At 35.3% G+C, this 18792-nt stretch overlaps 1 protein-coding gene and 1 pseudogene across 1 annotated transcript; one reads left to right on the forward strand and one right to left on the reverse strand.

The window, feature by feature from the left end:
• Positions 1-1336: 1336 nt before the first annotated feature.
• Positions 1337-7138, forward strand: LOC143530879 (NF-X1-type zinc finger protein NFXL2-like). Its single transcript, XM_077026300.1, has 15 exons — positions 1337-1442; positions 1559-1668; positions 1792-2964; positions 3048-3161; positions 3250-3305; positions 3400-3466; positions 3651-3743; positions 3830-3915; positions 4004-4166; positions 4239-4376; positions 4837-5027; positions 5108-5189; positions 5766-5972; positions 6055-6144; positions 6952-7138. The coding sequence occupies exons 1-15, from the start codon at positions 1337-1339 to the stop codon at positions 7108-7110; spliced, it is 2835 nt and encodes a 944-aa protein (XP_076882415.1). The 3' UTR covers positions 7111-7138.
• Positions 7139-11622: 4484 nt separating this feature from the next.
• On the reverse strand, positions 11623-14658 carry LOC143530862 (putative serine/threonine-protein kinase-like protein CCR3 pseudogene; annotated as a pseudogene).
• Between the last annotated feature and the right edge of the window lie 4134 nt (positions 14659-18792).

An 18792-nucleotide genomic window follows, 5' to 3' on the forward strand; every position in this document is an offset into this window, starting at 1 on the left:
AACCATCTTTGCCGGGTCTAACCCCTCGTGGGAAACATCTATTTAACCCCCAGATTATCCGTAATCTGCCCGGGGTCACTTAGTGTTTCTTCATGCAATGTATGCAAAAAGCTTATGTATTTCAAACTAACAGTCATTGTTTGTATATACATCAACACCCATAAACGAGGGACTATGAATTAAGATTACTAGGGATGCCAAGAACCCGAGCTCGACTGGAATACTACTGAAAACTTTTGGGACATGTATTTTGATATGGAACTAACGCCAAATGGTATTATACATCAAGACCCACATACGAGAAGCCATGGATAAAGATTACTAGAGATGCCAAAATCTTGAGCTCGACTGGAGTACTACTTGAAACTTCTTGGACATGTATTTGGATATGGAAAAGTATGGGATTGAAAAAATAAATTTCACATGTTCGGGATGAGTACAGTATCAAATGACACCTTCCTAGATTACCAAAACCATAATTACGTCCATTAACCCGAGTCGTTTACTCAAAATATATCTTTTTTCTTTACCCTTGTCTAGTGGTGCTTTATATTTCAGCTTCACCATGTTGAAAACAAACTTTCATTTACAACATGCCGTAATAATATTTACATATTTTCAATATCTCAAACTTTGTATGGTGATGGTGATATAGATGTAGCCAGGGCCGGGTCAATGCTTTCGGAGGTCTAAAGTGAGATTTAAGATCAAGGCCTTCTTCAATTTTTGGTGTAAGCACATGCATCTTGCTCTAGTTCACATAAAAGAATTCACATGTCACCTCTAAAACTTGTTAATGAAATCAGTAGAGTTGCTTTTTTGAGCATGAATTATAATAAACCTTAGTGATTAGCTTCGGTAGTCGTTTTAGACATTGAAAATTAGCCATTGCAGTAATCAGTGCTTTTTTAGACCTTTAATTGCTATGAGATTTGTAAAGAAAATTCCAGAAACCCATGAAAAATCAGACGATAAAATTATTAAACTTGTGAAAAAAATATGCATGTTAAAATTTAGTTATATCATGAGTTTGACGGCTACACTCGAAGCAGATGAGTTTGCAAACGTCAAGAATGCATATGAATGAGGTTACAAATTGCATCCGCCCGTTAATCATATAGAAAAGACATATTAGATTTTAATAATATAAATTTTGGTATATTGGTCAATATTAATCTCAACTTAAAAAAATTCCCTACATTAATCCCAACTCACTCTGTTGGCCTCCACTGAGCATTTTCTTAACGGGAATTAACCCGGTTAGTTTTAGAGCATGTCATTTCTCCAAGTTGAGGGAGACAAATGAAAAATGTAGTTTAACTTAAAGCTCACCACCATGGGCGCCGCCACCACCGACACCGCCTCCACCACCACTTCGACCACCGCGGGCGACATCGCCACCACCACGACCGTCGCCACCAACACTGCCGCCACCACCACCTGTTTATGAAAGGAGGGTTTGAAAATGGGATATTAGATTTTTATAACCCAGACTTTGGTCTTTTGGTCGGCAATAATAATTATATAAATTTTCATACAACGGAGGTGATGGGAGCAGTGTCGGTGGCGGCGGCTGCGGTGGTGGTGGCGATGTCGGCAGCGGCGGTCGGGGTGGTGGCGGCGGGGTTGTTGGTGGTGGTGGAGGCAGTGGTCACGGCGGCCGTGATGGTAAGTTTTTAAGTTAAATTATAATTTCCATTTCTCTCGCTTAAATTGAAGAAACGAATATTTTGCTCTAAAACTTACCTGAGTCTTTATAACTGTCGTGCCAAATCTGTATACATTACATAGTCAAAATCTAAGTTTTCGAGTTCCACACTTCCAAACATGCCACCACCACCACCACCACCACCAAACGCACTCCACCGTCCACCACCACCGCCGTCCCACCACTCCGACACCGACTCCTCCGACTCCGATTCCTCTAAACCCCACCACCAACACCACACCGACTTCTCCACCACCATCTTCCACTCCTACACCCAATTATCCGGTCACCAATCTCCAGACCTCACCAAAATCCAATCATTCTTAACTTCTTCACGCTCAGGCGCATTATCTTGCCTCATTTGCCTCGAACGCATCCGTCCCACCGACCCCACCTGGTCCTGCTCCGCCCGTTGCTTCGCCGTCTTCCACCTCGTCTGCATCCAGTCATGGGCCCGCCAATCCTCCGATTTATCCTCCCTACGCGCCGCCACGCGCGGCGCATCGGATACAAATTCCGTCTGGAACTGCCCGAAATGCCGAATCGAGTTCCCGAAAACCCTGATCCCTAAGAATTATTATTGTTTTTGTGGTAAAGTTGAAAACCCAGTTCATGATCCGTGGGTTTTACCGCATTCTTGTGGGGAGATATGTGATAGGGATTTGAAGTATAATTGTGGGCATAAGTGTTTGTTGCTGTGTCACCCGGGTCCGTGTCCGTCTTGCCCGAAACTCGTGAAAGCCCGGTGCTTTTGCGGGGGTGTGGCGGATACGAAGCGGTGTGGGTTTAAGGAGTTTTCGTGTGGGAAACCGTGTTCGAGGTTGTTGGATTGTAAAGTGCATTGTTGTGGTGAGATATGTCACGATGGCGAGTGCCCGCCGTGTAAGGCTCAAGGGATTTATAGGTGTTTGTGTGGTAAGGTGAAGTTAGAAAGAGAGTGTTTCGAAAGGGAGTTTAGGTGTGAGGTTCCGTGTGAGAAGTTACTCGGGTGCGGGAAACATTATTGTGGCAAAGGGTGTCATGAAGGAGGGTGTGGTGATTGCCCGTTGCAGGGGAAACGAGCGTGCCCGTGTGGGAAACGGGTTTATGAAGGGATGGCTTGTGATGTTGTGGTGCCTTCGTGTGGCGGGACGTGTGATAAGAAGTTGCAGTGTGGGGTCCACCGGTGTCCCGAGAGGTGTCATCGCGGGCCGTGTGTTGAAACGTGTAGAATTGTGGTTACGAAGGGTTGTAAATGTGGGAGCTTGAAGAAACAGGTGAAAAGATGATAGCTTTTTACATGTTTAGTGGTTTTTGAATGTTTATTCTTGAAGTTTGAATGTAATTGAATTTTTAATAGGTTCCTTGTTATCAAGATGTAGTATGTGAAAGAAAATGCCAACGAGTGCGGGATTGTGGACGCCATGCGTGCAAGAGGAAATGTTGTGATGGTGATTGTCCTCCTTGTTCAGAGGTATGATTTCTGATGGCAGTCCCCATTTTTTAGTTTCAAGATAATTATCTATAAAGAATTTATTTTTTTAATAATTTGGGAATATTAGATATGTGACAAGAAGCTGAGATGCAAAAATCACAAATGCCCATCTCCTTGCCATAGGTAATTAGTATTATTTATATATTATTTCTGATTATTTGATTTTCTATTTATATAATATGTTAGATTTTAATAGACTTAAGTTATATTCTTGTAGAGGTGCTTGCGCTCCATGTCCGGTAATGGTGACTATTTCATGTTTCTGTGGTGAGACACATTTTGAGGTTAGTGGATTGTGCTTTTTTCTATGCTGGATACCTCTAGCTTTTGGTTATGATATTTTTTTATAAAGTTATAAGCTTTTCTTTCAAGATTTATGATATAGATTGTGAAACACTGGTACCAAATTTTGCTATACATATAGTCAAATATTTGATTGTAATTAATCTTTTCGGGAATATGTATCAGGTTCCTTGCGGTACTGAAAAGGAGCAAAAACCTCCTAAATGTTCCAAAAGATGCCACATTACGCCTTTATGTAGACATAAGTCAATTACTAAGGTAAATAATTGTATCAGTGCATGTTCATTCGACTTCCATTTATTAGTGGGTTGAATTACCAATGGTATATATTTATACTTTTCCAGCCACATAAGTGCCATTATGGAGCCTGCCCACCATGCCGTCTGGTTTGTGATGAAGAGTACGCGTGTGGGCATAAATGCAAACTAAGGTTTCACATCATTTCCTTGTCATATTTCATTCATGTATTTTACTTCTTTTTTTGGTTACTTTATTATATATAATATATATTAATGAAGGTGTCACGGTCCTATACCTCCTCCTAATCCCGAGTTTACGTTAAGACCAAAGAAGAAGAAACAAAATCTTCACAATGATAGTACTCCCGGTTCTAACTGCCCGCCTTGCCCTGAACTTGTTTGGAGGTCATGTGTTGGTGAACATATTGGAGCTGAGAAAATGGTAGGTGCACATTTAAAATTAATTCTTATGTGAACCGGTAAAGAAAGATAAACTTTTATTGTTGTATTGCAGATGGTCTGCTCCAATAAAGCAAGATTTTCTTGTGATAATTATTGTGGAAACCTTTTGGCGTGTGGCAATCATTTTTGCACTAAAACGTGCCACGACCTCAAGATTCAATGTGAAGAGTGCAATCTACCTTGCCAACGGGTTAGACTTTTATTATTTGACTTTTACTATTTGTCTTTTATGTTTTTTCAGTTTAAAGTAATTCAAGTTTTTGTCCTTAAACCAAGGAAGTTACAGAAATCATCCTCTATGTTTGTATGCTGTAACATTTTACGTCTTTTTCTGTAACGAGCGTTAGTTTTGTCTGTTAAATCTAGTAATGTCATTGCACCTGAGGGTATTTTTCTTAAAAAAAAAAAAATTAACGCCCACTAAAGGAAAGGACGTAAACTGATACAACATATGAACATAAAGGACAATTTCTGTAATTTCCTTAGTTTATGGACGACAAATGAAATTTGCTATATACCTAAAGGACGAAAACTGTAATTTACTCTTTAATATTGTTATATTAATATTGTTATATTAATCTATGATTCACTTCATGCATAATAGATCCGTAAAAATGTCTACTTTTATTAAAGTTCGCAACTTGTTTCAGGAAAGAAAACCTTTGTGTCCACATCCATGTCCGCTGCCATGTCATAATGAAGATTGCCCCCCATGCAAGACGCTAATAAAACGGTCATGTCATTGTGGTGCAATGGTGCATGTTTTTGAGTGCTTATATTACAACACTTTGTCTGAAAAGGAACAAATAGCTGCCCGCTCATGTGGCGGACCCTGCCACAGGTTTGACTTTTTTCAGTCAACATTTTAGACACATTCAGTATCAAGTTTGTCATGAGTTTTATGCATTTTTGTTTATACAGAAAGCTTCCCTACTGCACACATCTGTGTGCAGAAATATGTCATGTTGGCCAATGCCCGTCACCAGAAAAATGCTCTAAAAAGGTAATAATAAGTTTTATGTTTGATCATAAGCTTTTTGAGTAAATTACACTTTTCGTCCTTCAGGTATATATAGTAAATTGCACCTTTCGTTCTTGTTTTTTTATTAAATGCACGAATCATCTTTTATGCTAAGTATTTGTTACAGTTTTCATTCTTTCCACTAACTGATGTTAAAATTTCTGTTAGTTTTCTGTAAAATGACCAATTTATCCTTGTTAATAAAACAAACTACTGGACTGATTTCAAAAACTATGCAATATTACAGGGACTGATTTTGTAAGTTAACTAGAGAGATTGGTCAAACAGATTTGACTGCCCCCTAGTGATGATAAATTTATTGTTTTCTATTTTTTTGTTTATTATTTTTTGTATCTATTTGAAGTTGTTAGTCATTTCGAAAAACTAACTGAAAATTTTAACCCAGTCCCCAGCTAATGTAAATGACGAAATGTGTGGCAAGCCCTAAATGTGAATGATGATTCATGTAATTAATTAACATTAAGAACAAAAGGTGCAACTTGGTATATACCGTTAAAGTGCAATTTACAAGTTGTGGTTCTAATTACTTTTTAACAGGTTATAGTAAGATGCAAGTGTCAAACCGTTAAAAAGGATTGGCCATGTCATCAAGTACAAGCTGCTTATCACAATACGGGCCGTGATCCTAAAGATATAACTAAAAGTCAATTTGGTATCGGGTTTCTTGATTGCGACTTTGACTGTAAGAGTAAAGTCAAACCTGATGAATCCGACTTGCACCTTCGGAAATCTATAGTTCCTGAGGTCTGATCTATTTTCTTTTTTTAAAGAAAAAAGTGTTTTATTGAAGGGTTAATTTATATAAATTTTTGTGCTAATTTGTTAGAAAAAGGAGGCCGATGTGGAAAATCATGTAAGAAAGCGTAAAAAACGCAAAGATAGAGTACAACATGACCACCAAGTTTCAACGTTTCAGGTTAGTCATTTGCTAAGGGGTAATTGGGTCATTAACTCTTAACGGGTAAAAATTCTTTAATTAGCTTAAAACAAAAATGGTTAAACGGGTTGAAGAGTATTTTTAATGCAATACTCCAAAATATAGTTATAAGAGAGGTTATTGAATGATATAAAGAGAGGCATAAGCGTGCCGAGCTCGAGCTCAATTTGTTCTACGAGGGCTCGAGTTTCGAGCTCTATTTTTAAAGCTTGAGCTTGGTTCGTGAGTGATTTTCAGGGTCGTCTCGGCTCGTTTGTTATTTATTAATTAAATTATAGTTGCCATTTCTTTTTATGTAGTTTTTATCAATAATTTATATAAGACAATAGATATTATTTACTTATTTTGATCATAATTTTATATATTATAATAGTTATTATGTAAATATATATTTTATATATTAAATTGAAGTTACATAAATTGTAAGCTCGTTTAGGCACGTGAGCCAACCCTAACTTGATAAATGAAGCTGGAGCTTGGATATTAAACGAGCTTATTTTTGGGCTCGAGCTCGGGTTGGAGCTCAATCAGCTCATTTAAGCTCAGCTTGATGCCAGTTCTTTAGCAAGCCGATCTCCAGTAGCTTACAAGTGGCTTTGCTCGTTTATACACCTAGATATAAGTTTCGGGATAATATTTGGCACGCTTGTATTTAAAAGGATAAAATTGTGGGCTAAAAGTGGCTTGGCCCGTTACCCCAGCCCGCCTAACCCGTCTGTTTTTATTACCCTTCCAAGTCATTGGCTTTCTGGCTCACCCTTGTTGTCTTTTTGAATAATTGGACAGAAAATTATGGGAAATTTGAGGAAGTTAATGTTGTTTGTGATCATTTTGGTGAGTTTGATTGCAATGGCTTATTTTGGTTACAAGGGACTTTTGTGGGTCAATGATTGGATGAATAAAATGGAAACACAAAGACAGAGAAAGAGATACCCAAGAATCTAAGCCTGGAATCTTGATATGATTGAGGTTGTCTTTTTATTCATAAAGATTTCAATAGCTTAATCAACCATGGAAGACTTTAGAAGATGTTTGAAAATAGTTTCTTTACTCTAAGTTCATTACTTTGATTTGTATTGTCTAATATAAAAATAATTGAAGTATTTTTGAGGTTTTATAGATATAATGCAGACTTTGTACACACTAACATTGTTTTCAGAACATGGTTAATACATAATTGGTTAGATTAAGTCTATTTGAATCGTCTTTATATGAATCGGTTGGTTATCGATCTGGTGATCGGACATGATTCTAGTTTTTTTACCGACTAATTTATCATTTAGATTTTCTATTTTGTTAATTAAGCCTGTATGGTTTACTAATATGTAGGGGTGAGCAAGAAATTGTTCGTAACCGTCAGAATCGAGGAACCAGAACCAGAACCGCTAACGTGTGCTACCTTATGGTTCTCGATTCTCAATATTTGCATTAAACGGTTCTCGTTTCGGTTCCTGGTAAGACCGACGGTTCAAGACGTGGAACCAAAGAACTGGAATATTAAAAACTTTTTAAATAAATTTAACAAACCTTAATTTTTAACTTATTAGCTAACATCTATTCAATCATTCTTTAATTCAAATCTTTTTCTTTGCGTTCAATACCAAGCAGCCAAGATCAATTTGATTCAAACCTTCAAGGTAAATTTAATATAAAATAGTATAATCTCCTTTAATTTATCGCCGTTGATGATTTATTTAACTTCAATAATTAGGTTTTAATCAAAAATAAAATGGATATTCATTTTGTAATTTAAATTAATTTTACTACGAAAGAAACATATAATTATATAAACTTGTTTTGCAATTTGCAAAGCTTGCAGAACCCATTTGATAAATAAATAATCGAACCGGTTTTGGCATAGAACCGATTAGCAAGAACCGACTTTACCCGTTTTGGAACCGAACCAGTTTTTTATAATAGGTTCCGGTTTTGGTCCTATTTTTCTGTTATTTTCGATTCCAGTTCGTTTCTCACGGTTCCGAACCGTTACACAACCCTACTAATATGTTTTGTTTATTGTAGTAATGTTATATATATATACTGATGATGATATGTTGTTTTTATTTAAATGGCAAATCTATATACCATTTTTGTCCGCTATGTAACTTGAATCCTCATTATTTTAGAGGATGTCATATTTTTTTCAAATCGGTATTGGACTGGTAACTGGTAAGAATTAGTTTTGTAACTGATCCGATTATGAAAACATTTTACACCTAGGGTCTCACTATACTAACACCCTCGTTATGGAGTTAGGTTATGATGAGTTAGGTGTGAAATGTTTACATAATTTTTAGTATTTTTTTTAATATTTTTTGTATTTAATTTTGTAATAAAGCTACTACTCTAAGCAAAGGTGTATGGTTTTACTCTATTTTTTTCTATGTTCCCCTCTTGAGGCACTTATGCTATTTGCGTCCAACCGAACGAATACAAGTCGACAATAATGAAATCCATATATCTCACCGACATTCAGATAGGTTCAATATCAACATGATGATGAACCAACCACTCAGTCAGGGTGTCTATATAGACAGTGGCAAAGCTTAAACAAAAACCAGGGACAAACCACCTTGGGCCATGGGACATCCTTACAGTTTCTTTATTTTCAGCGTTCCTTCATTATTTTTTTTATCATTATTATTATTATTATTATTTTTTGAAGAATCTATGTTACTAATTTCAAAAAAACATCTAAACGATTTACAATGAAGTGGCAGGTAAGCGGGCAGCAAGCTGCGTCGCAACCCCTTTCGGATAGCAAACTCAATCCTACTAAAAACAAAGTTTTGGTTCTTATGGGCCGATAAATTACTATGCATGAAATGTGTCAAAGGCAAAGGGGATAAACACGTATTGATTCTCCAAACATGCTTTCTCGTGTTTAAAAGTGTGATTAACAATGTTTACAATTTTAAAATCTCATTAATTATGTGACAATTAATATCCTACACGGTTTTTGGTTGAAGTCTTCTACACTCTTCTATCTAATTTTAAAACCAGATTTACCTTTTCCACAATTTTCATCTTAAGTATATTCAAATCACCTTCATCTTATTATTTTTTTCATTGCCATCTTTAAAAGTCATTTGGACCCTTATAATAATCAACGTTTTGGCTGCTTTGAAAGTATTATTTTATCAACAAACGGGTTGTTAAAAAATTTTATACTCTATTTAAATCATAGTTTATGGTTGAAGTAAGACTATTTATTACTACGAACAATTCTTTAAAAAAATTGTCGATCACGTGGTTGTTAGCTATATTTTATTTATACCTCGTCTAATCATTGCTATCGTTTGCATGATGGTTTCTAATTTAAACTGAGTAGAAACAATATTATCTTCTATTACAAATTTTTTTTTAAAAATATACCAAAAGGTGTTGAACCGGTGAAACCATGTGTTAATCATATCAGGTTGCTAGGTTGAATTCTACAATCATAACCTGGTCCATGTATTTATTCATGTCATGTTAGACCACTTAAACTGTTGTGTTTAGATAGTGTTTCAGGTTGACTCGTTTAATGAAACATTTTATGTAATTAGTGTATGTTTAATTGTTTTTTTTTATATTTCTTGTTTCTTTACCTTTCGTTCCAAATTACAGTATCAAATTAGTTTTATATGTCTAGCTTGAAGTTAGACGAATCGAACAAAAAAGATTTTGAGAATGAATAGTTAGAGCCGGTAAGTTTCTGGAAACTAAGAGATGATATGGATTTTAAACAGAACTAAGTTCATTTGTTTAGAAGGAAAGATTTTATATATATAAAAAAAGTCTAGCTCCAAGTTTTTATACTTTTTAAATAACCATTTCTAAAAGCTAAATATGAACTTTTCTAAAAACTCTTAAACATATTAAACGAGTCATTTTCGTATTAACCAATTTACTAGATGTGTTGATCAGGTTGACTTGTTTAATAACACGGGTCATATTACCCGACCCAAAACCCCCCTGTTTTGTCATGTTAGAGTCATGTAAGGAATTGTCGCTACTAAAATCAGCTCGTATTTTATACGAAAGAATGCCAGTTAAATTATAAATAAAGAAGATAAGGAAAGGAGGTGAACATGATTAAGGACCAACATGAATTACGTGGTGGGAGTTGAGACCACAGGACTTCAATAAATATACGAGATCACTTTGTACGTGTGCTTCTGGCTTTATTTTCGGATTATTATATGCAAATTTAGTAGGTAATATATCTTTATATTATACCAACTTTTATCTTAATAATAATCAGGAAAGAAATTTATATTATCCACTTTAATTTCACGAATCAGACTTCAGATATACAAACTCAACTCACTCGATCATCTACATTTTTCTGTTTAATATAATACGTTGGAAGATAAATAAATGTTACATACCACATACGTACATTTCATATGATCAGCTCATCTATAAGTACTATGATTCATTAATCTTATCATAAATAATATATATGCACTTAAACCGCATACGGGTCGATAACAGTATAACTGATACCAATAAAAGCTTTTAACGGATATCTATAGCATTAACATTGTTCAAGAATAATGCTAATTTAAGTAATAGCTTTAAATAAATTAAGTGTATTGTTATGTCGATTTTGATTGTTGTGAACTGTAACCCATTTAATAATAAATATTCGGTAAACAACTTTTGAATTGAGAGGCAACACCGGCCAGCTTAAATGCACATTAAAAAGCATTTTATATTTATTGATTGTATCTTTGAAACATTAAATTTATATAATGAGATTGAAAAAGAAAGAATCACATCACATCAGGTAACTTTTTAAATATTCATGAGAAACCTATAAATTACTTAAGATCGACTTGACAAGATTAAATGAGTTTGAACGACTATGCTCGTAAGCTTTAACGAGCACTTTAGTTATATAGCATTTTCAGTATCACACATATATTTACATTATTCTTTAATTGCAATAACATATAAAACCAAAAAGTGAATAAGAAATGGTATAGGTATATAAAGTTAAGGGATACAAATATATAAAGCAAAATATATTTACATAATAATTAATGTTATGTCTAGTTTATAGCTATCAGTACGTAAAAAAACAATTAGAAATATATATAAATACGTAAGTTAAAGCGCTAATGAATAAAAATCGAGCATAGCTCAAGGTGTACAACTGGAGTTTAAAATGAGTCAAGCTTGATACTAAAAGAGCTTGAGAACCACTCTACACCGCTAGAGAAATTTTATTAGTGATTATATAATTTGGATTGTGATTAATTAAGATGTATAAAAGTGGCCATTTAGAAAAAGAAAAATGTAAACTAACTTGTAAAGTTAATAAATTTATTTCTTAGATTTGTTATTTTGGTAGCTAGGAACACCATAATTGACATATCATGTATGGGAACAAGTTTGCAGATTTCAGTTGAATTTTTGTGGTCAACATACATGATATATCTACTTCTGAATTAAACCCAACGTGGACCACTCTCCCTTTCTCTAAGACCTAGTCTAAAACCACTACTTCATGGAAACCTCCACACCATTATTAAGCATAAACTTATTGCACTACCTGCATTAAAACTTGTACACTTGTGGAATTATGCAAAGAAAGATCAAAGATGAAATCAGATTGTTCCAAAGACCAAATCCAAAAAGAAAGCTAAAATTGAGACCTTTCTAAACTAAACTAAGCACCAACCTTTTTGGTTCTTGGTGCATCAAAATCTTATTATGTAAATCTTTAACTAACAAAAGAACATGAAAAGAATCCTAACCTTTAATCTTTACAAGTATACACCCAGATGAAATCACCCACAAGATATGTAAAAAAACCAAACCCATAAAACAAAAAATATCTAGTAACTCATTCAGAAATTATTGAAATATGATCACTTGAAACACTACAGTGACTGTCATCACACAACGATAAAGCTCTTTCTAAATTAGCGACAATATCACTCATTGTCGGTCTTTCTCTACCTTCCAACTTCACACAATGCACAGCGGTGTAAGCCATCAGCTCCACCGCCTCTGCCTCATTCACATGTGGCGGCCCTACCCTCTTATCAAGCATCTCTGTCAGGCCGCCAGAAATAATTTCTGGTATAGCAAAATCCACCAAACTTACCGGTGTACCCCCATTCCCATCATCACTACTTTTGAATATTGCTCTTTTTCCCGTTAGAAGCTCTAACATGACAACTCCAAGGCCATAAACATCACTTTTAGCAGTGACAACGTTTAATCCATAATATTCTGGATCAATGTAGCCGACTGTCCCAGCTGCTTTAGTGGGCCCCAGCTCTGAATCGGGCTCAGGGCCCATTAAAGACAACCCAAAGTCAGAAACCCTAGCAACCCAGTTCGCATCGAGTAATATGTTAGATGATTTGATATCTCGGTGAATTATAGGCGGGACCGCATAGTTATGAAGGTATTCGATTCCTCTAGCAGCATCTAATGCAATCTTGATCCTCATTTTCCAAGAATTTAACAAGCTACTACTTTTATAGACATTGTTCTTATCGTGTAAATGATCATACAATGCGCCGTTTTTCATGAACTCATAAACCAATAATTTTTCTTCGCGTTCATCACAATACCCAACAAGGCGGACCAAGTGTTTATGATGTAACCGCGATAAGAAAGCAAGTTCCGAATCAAACGCGCTTTCTTTTTCTTGAAATTTCTTGGCTTTTTGACTCGTTTCGCCTCGTTTGATGGCGACTTCACGACCATCCAACAGTTTGCCTTTGTACACCACACCAAAACTCCCTGCACCTATCTTGTTCTCAAGAGAGAAATTATCGGTTGCTAGCGCCAGGTCAGCGAACGTGAACTCCTCTTCACGGTCAGCATGTTTCGAAGATGTCCCGCTTCGTTGCCTTCTGATAACTCGCGATGCTTGTCGCCTAATCGTCGAAGATCTTGAGATCGTACTGCTGCTTGATAACTGAGGACCATTTTGATTGGTACTGGTGATTGTGGGTTGAACTGAGTTATGTATCTTTTTGTTCCCACAACATATACCAGTCCACCAACAATATATCATGGTACAAATGCCTGCAAAGGTCCCAATTGATCCTACTATTGCAAAAGCCAATAACCCCCTTCTTAAAGGTCTCGAAGGGGAAGACGCTGGCCGCAGTAGTGGTGGCGATGGTGGTGATAATGGTGGTATTGGTGGTGCTAAACTAGCTAAATCACAAGGCTTACATATGGAACCGGATCCAGAACACAGAGTATCATACTGCGTATACATTTCGCACTCACAAGCCGATCTAACACACGGTCCTGGAAGAACCGGAAGCTGGAATAACGAAAGCGAATCATTCCGAATTCTAGCCCACCCTTCTCCCCAACAAGTAACAGAAAGGTTGTTAGTTGTTAATCCACAAGTAAAATCCAATCCAGCAACAATAGATTCAAATGAAGCATTAATAAGTTTATAACCACTCATATTCCCACCTCTACCTCCCCAACAAACCACGGTATTATTTAAACTTCTTAAAGCACAAGTATGATTCAAACCTAAGGCGAGTGCCGAAAACTCAAACGGTTCATGATTAGGCACATCGATCTTCCGGTTATCGTTATTACCTTTACAAATCACATAACCGGTCGAATTGACTCCACAGGCGTGATCACCTCCTACCGCAATACTCAACATACGGAAACTATTAAATTCGCCTTGAATCGAACTCGCCAAGACCGAATTCGTACCGAAACAATCAATTCCATTGGTGTTATTTGACAAAACACCGCAACTAAACCATAATCCAGCTGAAATCATACGGATCCGAGCATTTCGAGCCGAAAAGTCATTAGGATCTCTCCAACAATTAACATTCCATCCGGAGCTATTCGTAATCGCGCAAATTTGTCTATCTCCGATTGATAACTGATTCAAAATCACCGTTTCATTGTAGTACAGACGCCTTGGCGTCAAATTCGGGTTCCAGCACATTAAGCTGGAGCCGCCAGACCTGACGCCACAGAACAAGTCCCGGCCGCCAGCTATGGAGAGAAACGAGACATCTGAGTATACATCAAACACTCGTCCGTTGCGCCAGCATTGAATCCGCTGGCTCGGTTGACTAGCAACGATGCCGCAGACGGTTATATTAGAACCGTAGCTTACGGCCACGGTGGAGGCGGAGCCACCGAGGCCGTAAGCAGTATGTATAAAAGATAACAATAGAAGGATGAATATGAATTTAGAGGTGAAGATGACACGGGTGGTTATTGTTGTCATCTGGAGGTTTGGTGATCAATGGTGTTTTGCATAGGTTGATTTTGAAAGGAAAATTTGATGAGAGAAAATTATTATTATTAATAGTTTGAAATGAAACGGAAAATCGAATTTTAAGATAATATCTGTTACGAGTAACGACTGAGAATGGAATGTGTTGTGTATATAATAGGGTGACGGTAGAGTGACATCCTGTCATATAAGTTAAGCGATAACTGGAGGACACGTGTGACCAGGTCACAGGTATGCAAAGGTTTGGTCATAACTCATAGGTTGCTAGCTTTGACCACTTGCTTTTTGAATATGTGACGACTTTTTTTGTTTTTTTGTTTTATTTTTTGTGAAACGTTAAAATTAAACTTTTATATAGACTATAAAAAACTAAAAAAAGAGTTTATAAAATGCTGCTTTCTAAAATCTGAAGATTTTTTTTATTGCTAGATATATGTCCACGTTTTATACTTTTATCACACAAGATGCTAAATGATAATAATTGCTTGCATAAATAATTGTTTTAATATGGTATTTTGTTGCCCTTGTCATCATTCGAATATATAATGATTTTGTGAAGAATTTGAAGTTGTCGAGGAAAGTTACAAATCAGCCATTTTCGAAAGTTTCTATGTTTGAAACTTCTAAGAGTGTTCGTGAATGATAGCAAATTTCTCTGTATCGACTATTAAAAAGTAAAAACAATTTCTATGTTAAAACTTAAAAGTAACATGTTTTTTTTTATAATATGTTATTTGCATATGTGTTGTTTATTAATAACTAGTGATTTACCCGCATGTTGTACGATGATTTTGGTCGCTAAAGCTCAGGCGTTGAAAGATGAGCTTTAAGATGACGAGTCGACGGAAATTTGGTCAATATTTGTTAAGCTGTTTACGTTATAAAAATGTTTGTAAAACCCGAGTGTTAAAAAACCCAAAAATAAAATTCCTCAAATTAACATATAAAAAATAAAATATTTAAAATGTCGTTTATTCTGTCGGTAAAACCTAGAGGTTGGTAAAACCCAAACGTTGTCTGTCCCGAGCGTTGAGGCGGTGAGAAGATGCGAATTCGGTAGGTTTCGTTTACGCTCGTTACGGTACTGAAACTAAAAAAAGCAAAAAAGATAAAAATAGTTGAAGTGAACCAATAGGGTGGCATCAGTCGACAAAACTTGGGCATCTGTAAAACCCGAGTGTTATCTTTCCTGGTCGTTGAGGCAACGAATCTATACGAATTTGATCGATTTTCTACATTCGTTAAGATATCCCAGCTAAAAAAAAACAAATAACAAGGACCAATGTTGGTCCACCACTTGACCTAATGGGAGGCCTTACAACACCAACATTGGCTTTTACTATTTTTTGAACGATCAACAAAATAAAATTAAAGACGACGAAATACCAAGAAGCTATCTCGTCTAATAACACCACCAAGTTTAAAAAAAACACCTTACAAATAAAGGAAGCCAATTTCACCTATATAAAGATTACATATTTATTAGTAGGTTCATATTTATGTTTTTGTCATATATTTATTAGCATTTACCGGTTGTTGAAAATAGTGGTTTTGTATTATTTAGAAACTAACCTAAGTACCTATTAAAAGTAGGATCATATTTATGTTTTTGTGAAGAATTTGAAGTTGACGAGGAAAGTTATAAATCATCCATTTTTCAAAGTTTCTATTATTGAAGCTTCTAAGTGTGTTCCTGAATCAACAAATTTCTATCTTTCGTTTATAACACTTTCTATGCTAAAAGTAACATACTATTTTAATAAAACATAATCTTACATGTATTTTTATTGAGAGTGGCGGGGCACTTTCGTGACGAAGCCAAGTGATCAAGCAACACCATAGCAAGTGATGGAATTTAGTGATGTTCACAGTATGTGATGAAATTTTGTGACGGTGGTCACGTTCATAGAATTATAAATGTCAACACGATTAAACAAATTGAACCTTTATATTATAATAAAGGAACTAAAACCATAAAAATAACTTAGTTAATGTGCACTGTATATATTTTTCAATATATATTGTAATTTTAAGTTTATCAATGCACCATAGCATATACATTTAGGGTGTGTACTATACAAGCATTGTTATCAAGTAGGCGCTAACTACTTTTATACTTAACAGTTATTTTTGAGAAAATAAAAATAAATTTAATTATATTATATTTAGACAGAATTACAGAAATTGTCCTTTATCTTTCACTCAAATTTCACTCGTTGTCCCTGATCTTCAAAATTGATCTTTTTTATCATTTACGTTTCAAAATCCTTCAGCGTTTGTCCTTTTCGCCTAACTCAGTTAAAAATTTTCGTTAAGTCAGGTCATGTGAGGCAAATTAGTCATTATACCTATTAAATTAAAAAAATGTTTTAATAAATAAAGAAAAACAAAAAAAAACTAAAAATATATATTTAATTAATTTTTTCTCTCTCCTCCTCCTCCTTCTTCTTCCTCCTCCTCCTCCTCTATTACCAATCTCCGACAACCACCATGTGACATCTCTCGATTTCGGGTCAAATTGTATTTATTTTGTATTTGTTTTTATGTTGTAAACCGACCCGATTTATATTCTGAACATTTCAAATATATAAAATATTGGATTTTATGTTACTAAAACATTCCCGCTTGTCTAATTTGAAAAACCCCTTTTACGGATTCGAAAACGGACTTAAAACGCTCAAAATACATCAAAAACGAACTTCCGGACACGAACCGACTCGCAGCGAACCAACAGCAAACCAGAGCAGACCAGCAGCTTCATCTCCTTTTTTTGTTGTTTTGTGACTTGTCTTGACCTCTCTTTTGCATGCAAACCTTGATATTTAACCCCATGCTTGACCCTTTCAACTCACCCTATATATACACCCCTATCCCCTTCATCAATCCATGCTCATTCATCTATTTCTCTCATAATTCTCAAGCATTCAAAGGTGTTCTTCGTATTTTTTTGGCAGTTTGACTTTCCAAAGTCAAACTGACCATAGTCTTACATTATAATCAACTTGTTAACACTTATTAATACTTGAAGATTGTTATACAACATATATATAATAGCACCCTTTGTACCTTCGGCAGGCATTTCTCCGGTCTCGGTCGGTTAAGTGTCCCCATATGACAAAGCTACATAGAGGACTCGTAGTAGTCCTTGATTATATATTTTCCGCATCTAACCATCTAACTTTTTATACTTGTTTAACCTCTGCTCATCTTAGTTCTATTTTACATTTTGAGTTCCATGGTTATGGGTTTATAGAGACTAGCATCGGTTATTCCGTAAATAGCTCCAAACCGGAAGCCGAACTCTTGTTTACTAGTTTGTTTAAATAGTTGTATAAACATGTTTTATGTAAGATTTGAGTTTCTAAAATCATTTTAATTAGTTCCATGGTTATGGGTTTGTAGAATCTAACCTCGGTCTTATCCCGAAACAAGATCCGAACCGGAAACCAAACTTTCGTTTAAAGACTTTGTTGTTGACTTTTTGTATGTAAGACTTTGGTATTATTATTTATAAATTATTTTACAAGTTCTATGATGTTTGGACATGTGGTAACCATTCTTGGCCTTATTCCAAGATAAAAACCGAACCAAACCTAACTAAACCAAGTTTACTCGCTTAAGACACACAGGTGTGTTTTTAACCATTAAAGCTTATATATTTCTTTAAAAATACTTCATAAACTGATTTTAATTATTTTCACAAAGTACTCGGAATGTTGAATCCAACTTGATCTTATAACAAAGTTTGGACCGATTAAACCGAACACTCGCTTAACGGACGTTGTTAGTTCTAAAACAATAGAACTACATACTTGGTTAAGTCTCTTCAAGATTTATTGAGTTATCTCATACATTTATTATTCTGGGAAAGTTGACTTTTGGTTTGGTCAAGTCACCAAGACCCGAACCGACCACCCGAACACTAGTTAAAACCCGTTTTAGTATCTATATTATAAAGGGACTTGCTTTCTTGCATTTTTACCCACCTTATTACTTGTCACACCCCCGACCAATGAAGGCGGAAACGTCGAGGCGCGACATGATTGCTCATTGCACAATGACACTATAAAGTTAGAATATTTAAACAACTCATTTAAATCCATATCATCATAAATAACACAACAATTGTTCATACAAAATGCCAAATAGATAGATAAACAAATAACTTGTTCTTTTATTTTCTAATATCCTAAAGCCAAGATAATAAGTTTCTTCAAGTAATCCAATCAAGCTAACATCAAACCTGTAACATTGCATAAAATAGAGTTTGTCAACACGAAGGTTGGTGAGCAATTTTCATAGTTTTAGACAATAAGTATATAGTATGAAATCCACAACTAGTATATGAAAACAATAAATAATAGCAACAATTTAGAAAATAAAACCGTCAA

Source organism: Bidens hawaiensis, unplaced genomic scaffold (assembly GCF_021521415.1).
Source record: "Bidens hawaiensis isolate Kalapana, Puna unplaced genomic scaffold, B.hawaiensis_p1.1 tig00009039_1, whole genome shotgun sequence".
NCBI lineage: Eukaryota > Viridiplantae > Streptophyta > Magnoliopsida > Asterales > Asteraceae > Bidens > Bidens hawaiensis.

Coding starts and splice junctions, on each gene's coding strand:
- LOC143530879 (XM_077026300.1), top strand. CDS start 1,337: ATGGGCGCCGCCACCACCGACACCGCCTCCACCACCACTTCGACCACC. Junction 2,965..3,047: donor GTGGGAGCTTGAAGAAACAG/GTGAAAAGATGA, acceptor AATTTTTAATAG/GTTCCTTGTTATCAAGATGT. Junction 3,744..3,829: donor GACATAAGTCAATTACTAAG/GTAAATAATTGT, acceptor ATACTTTTCCAG/CCACATAAGTGCCATTATGG.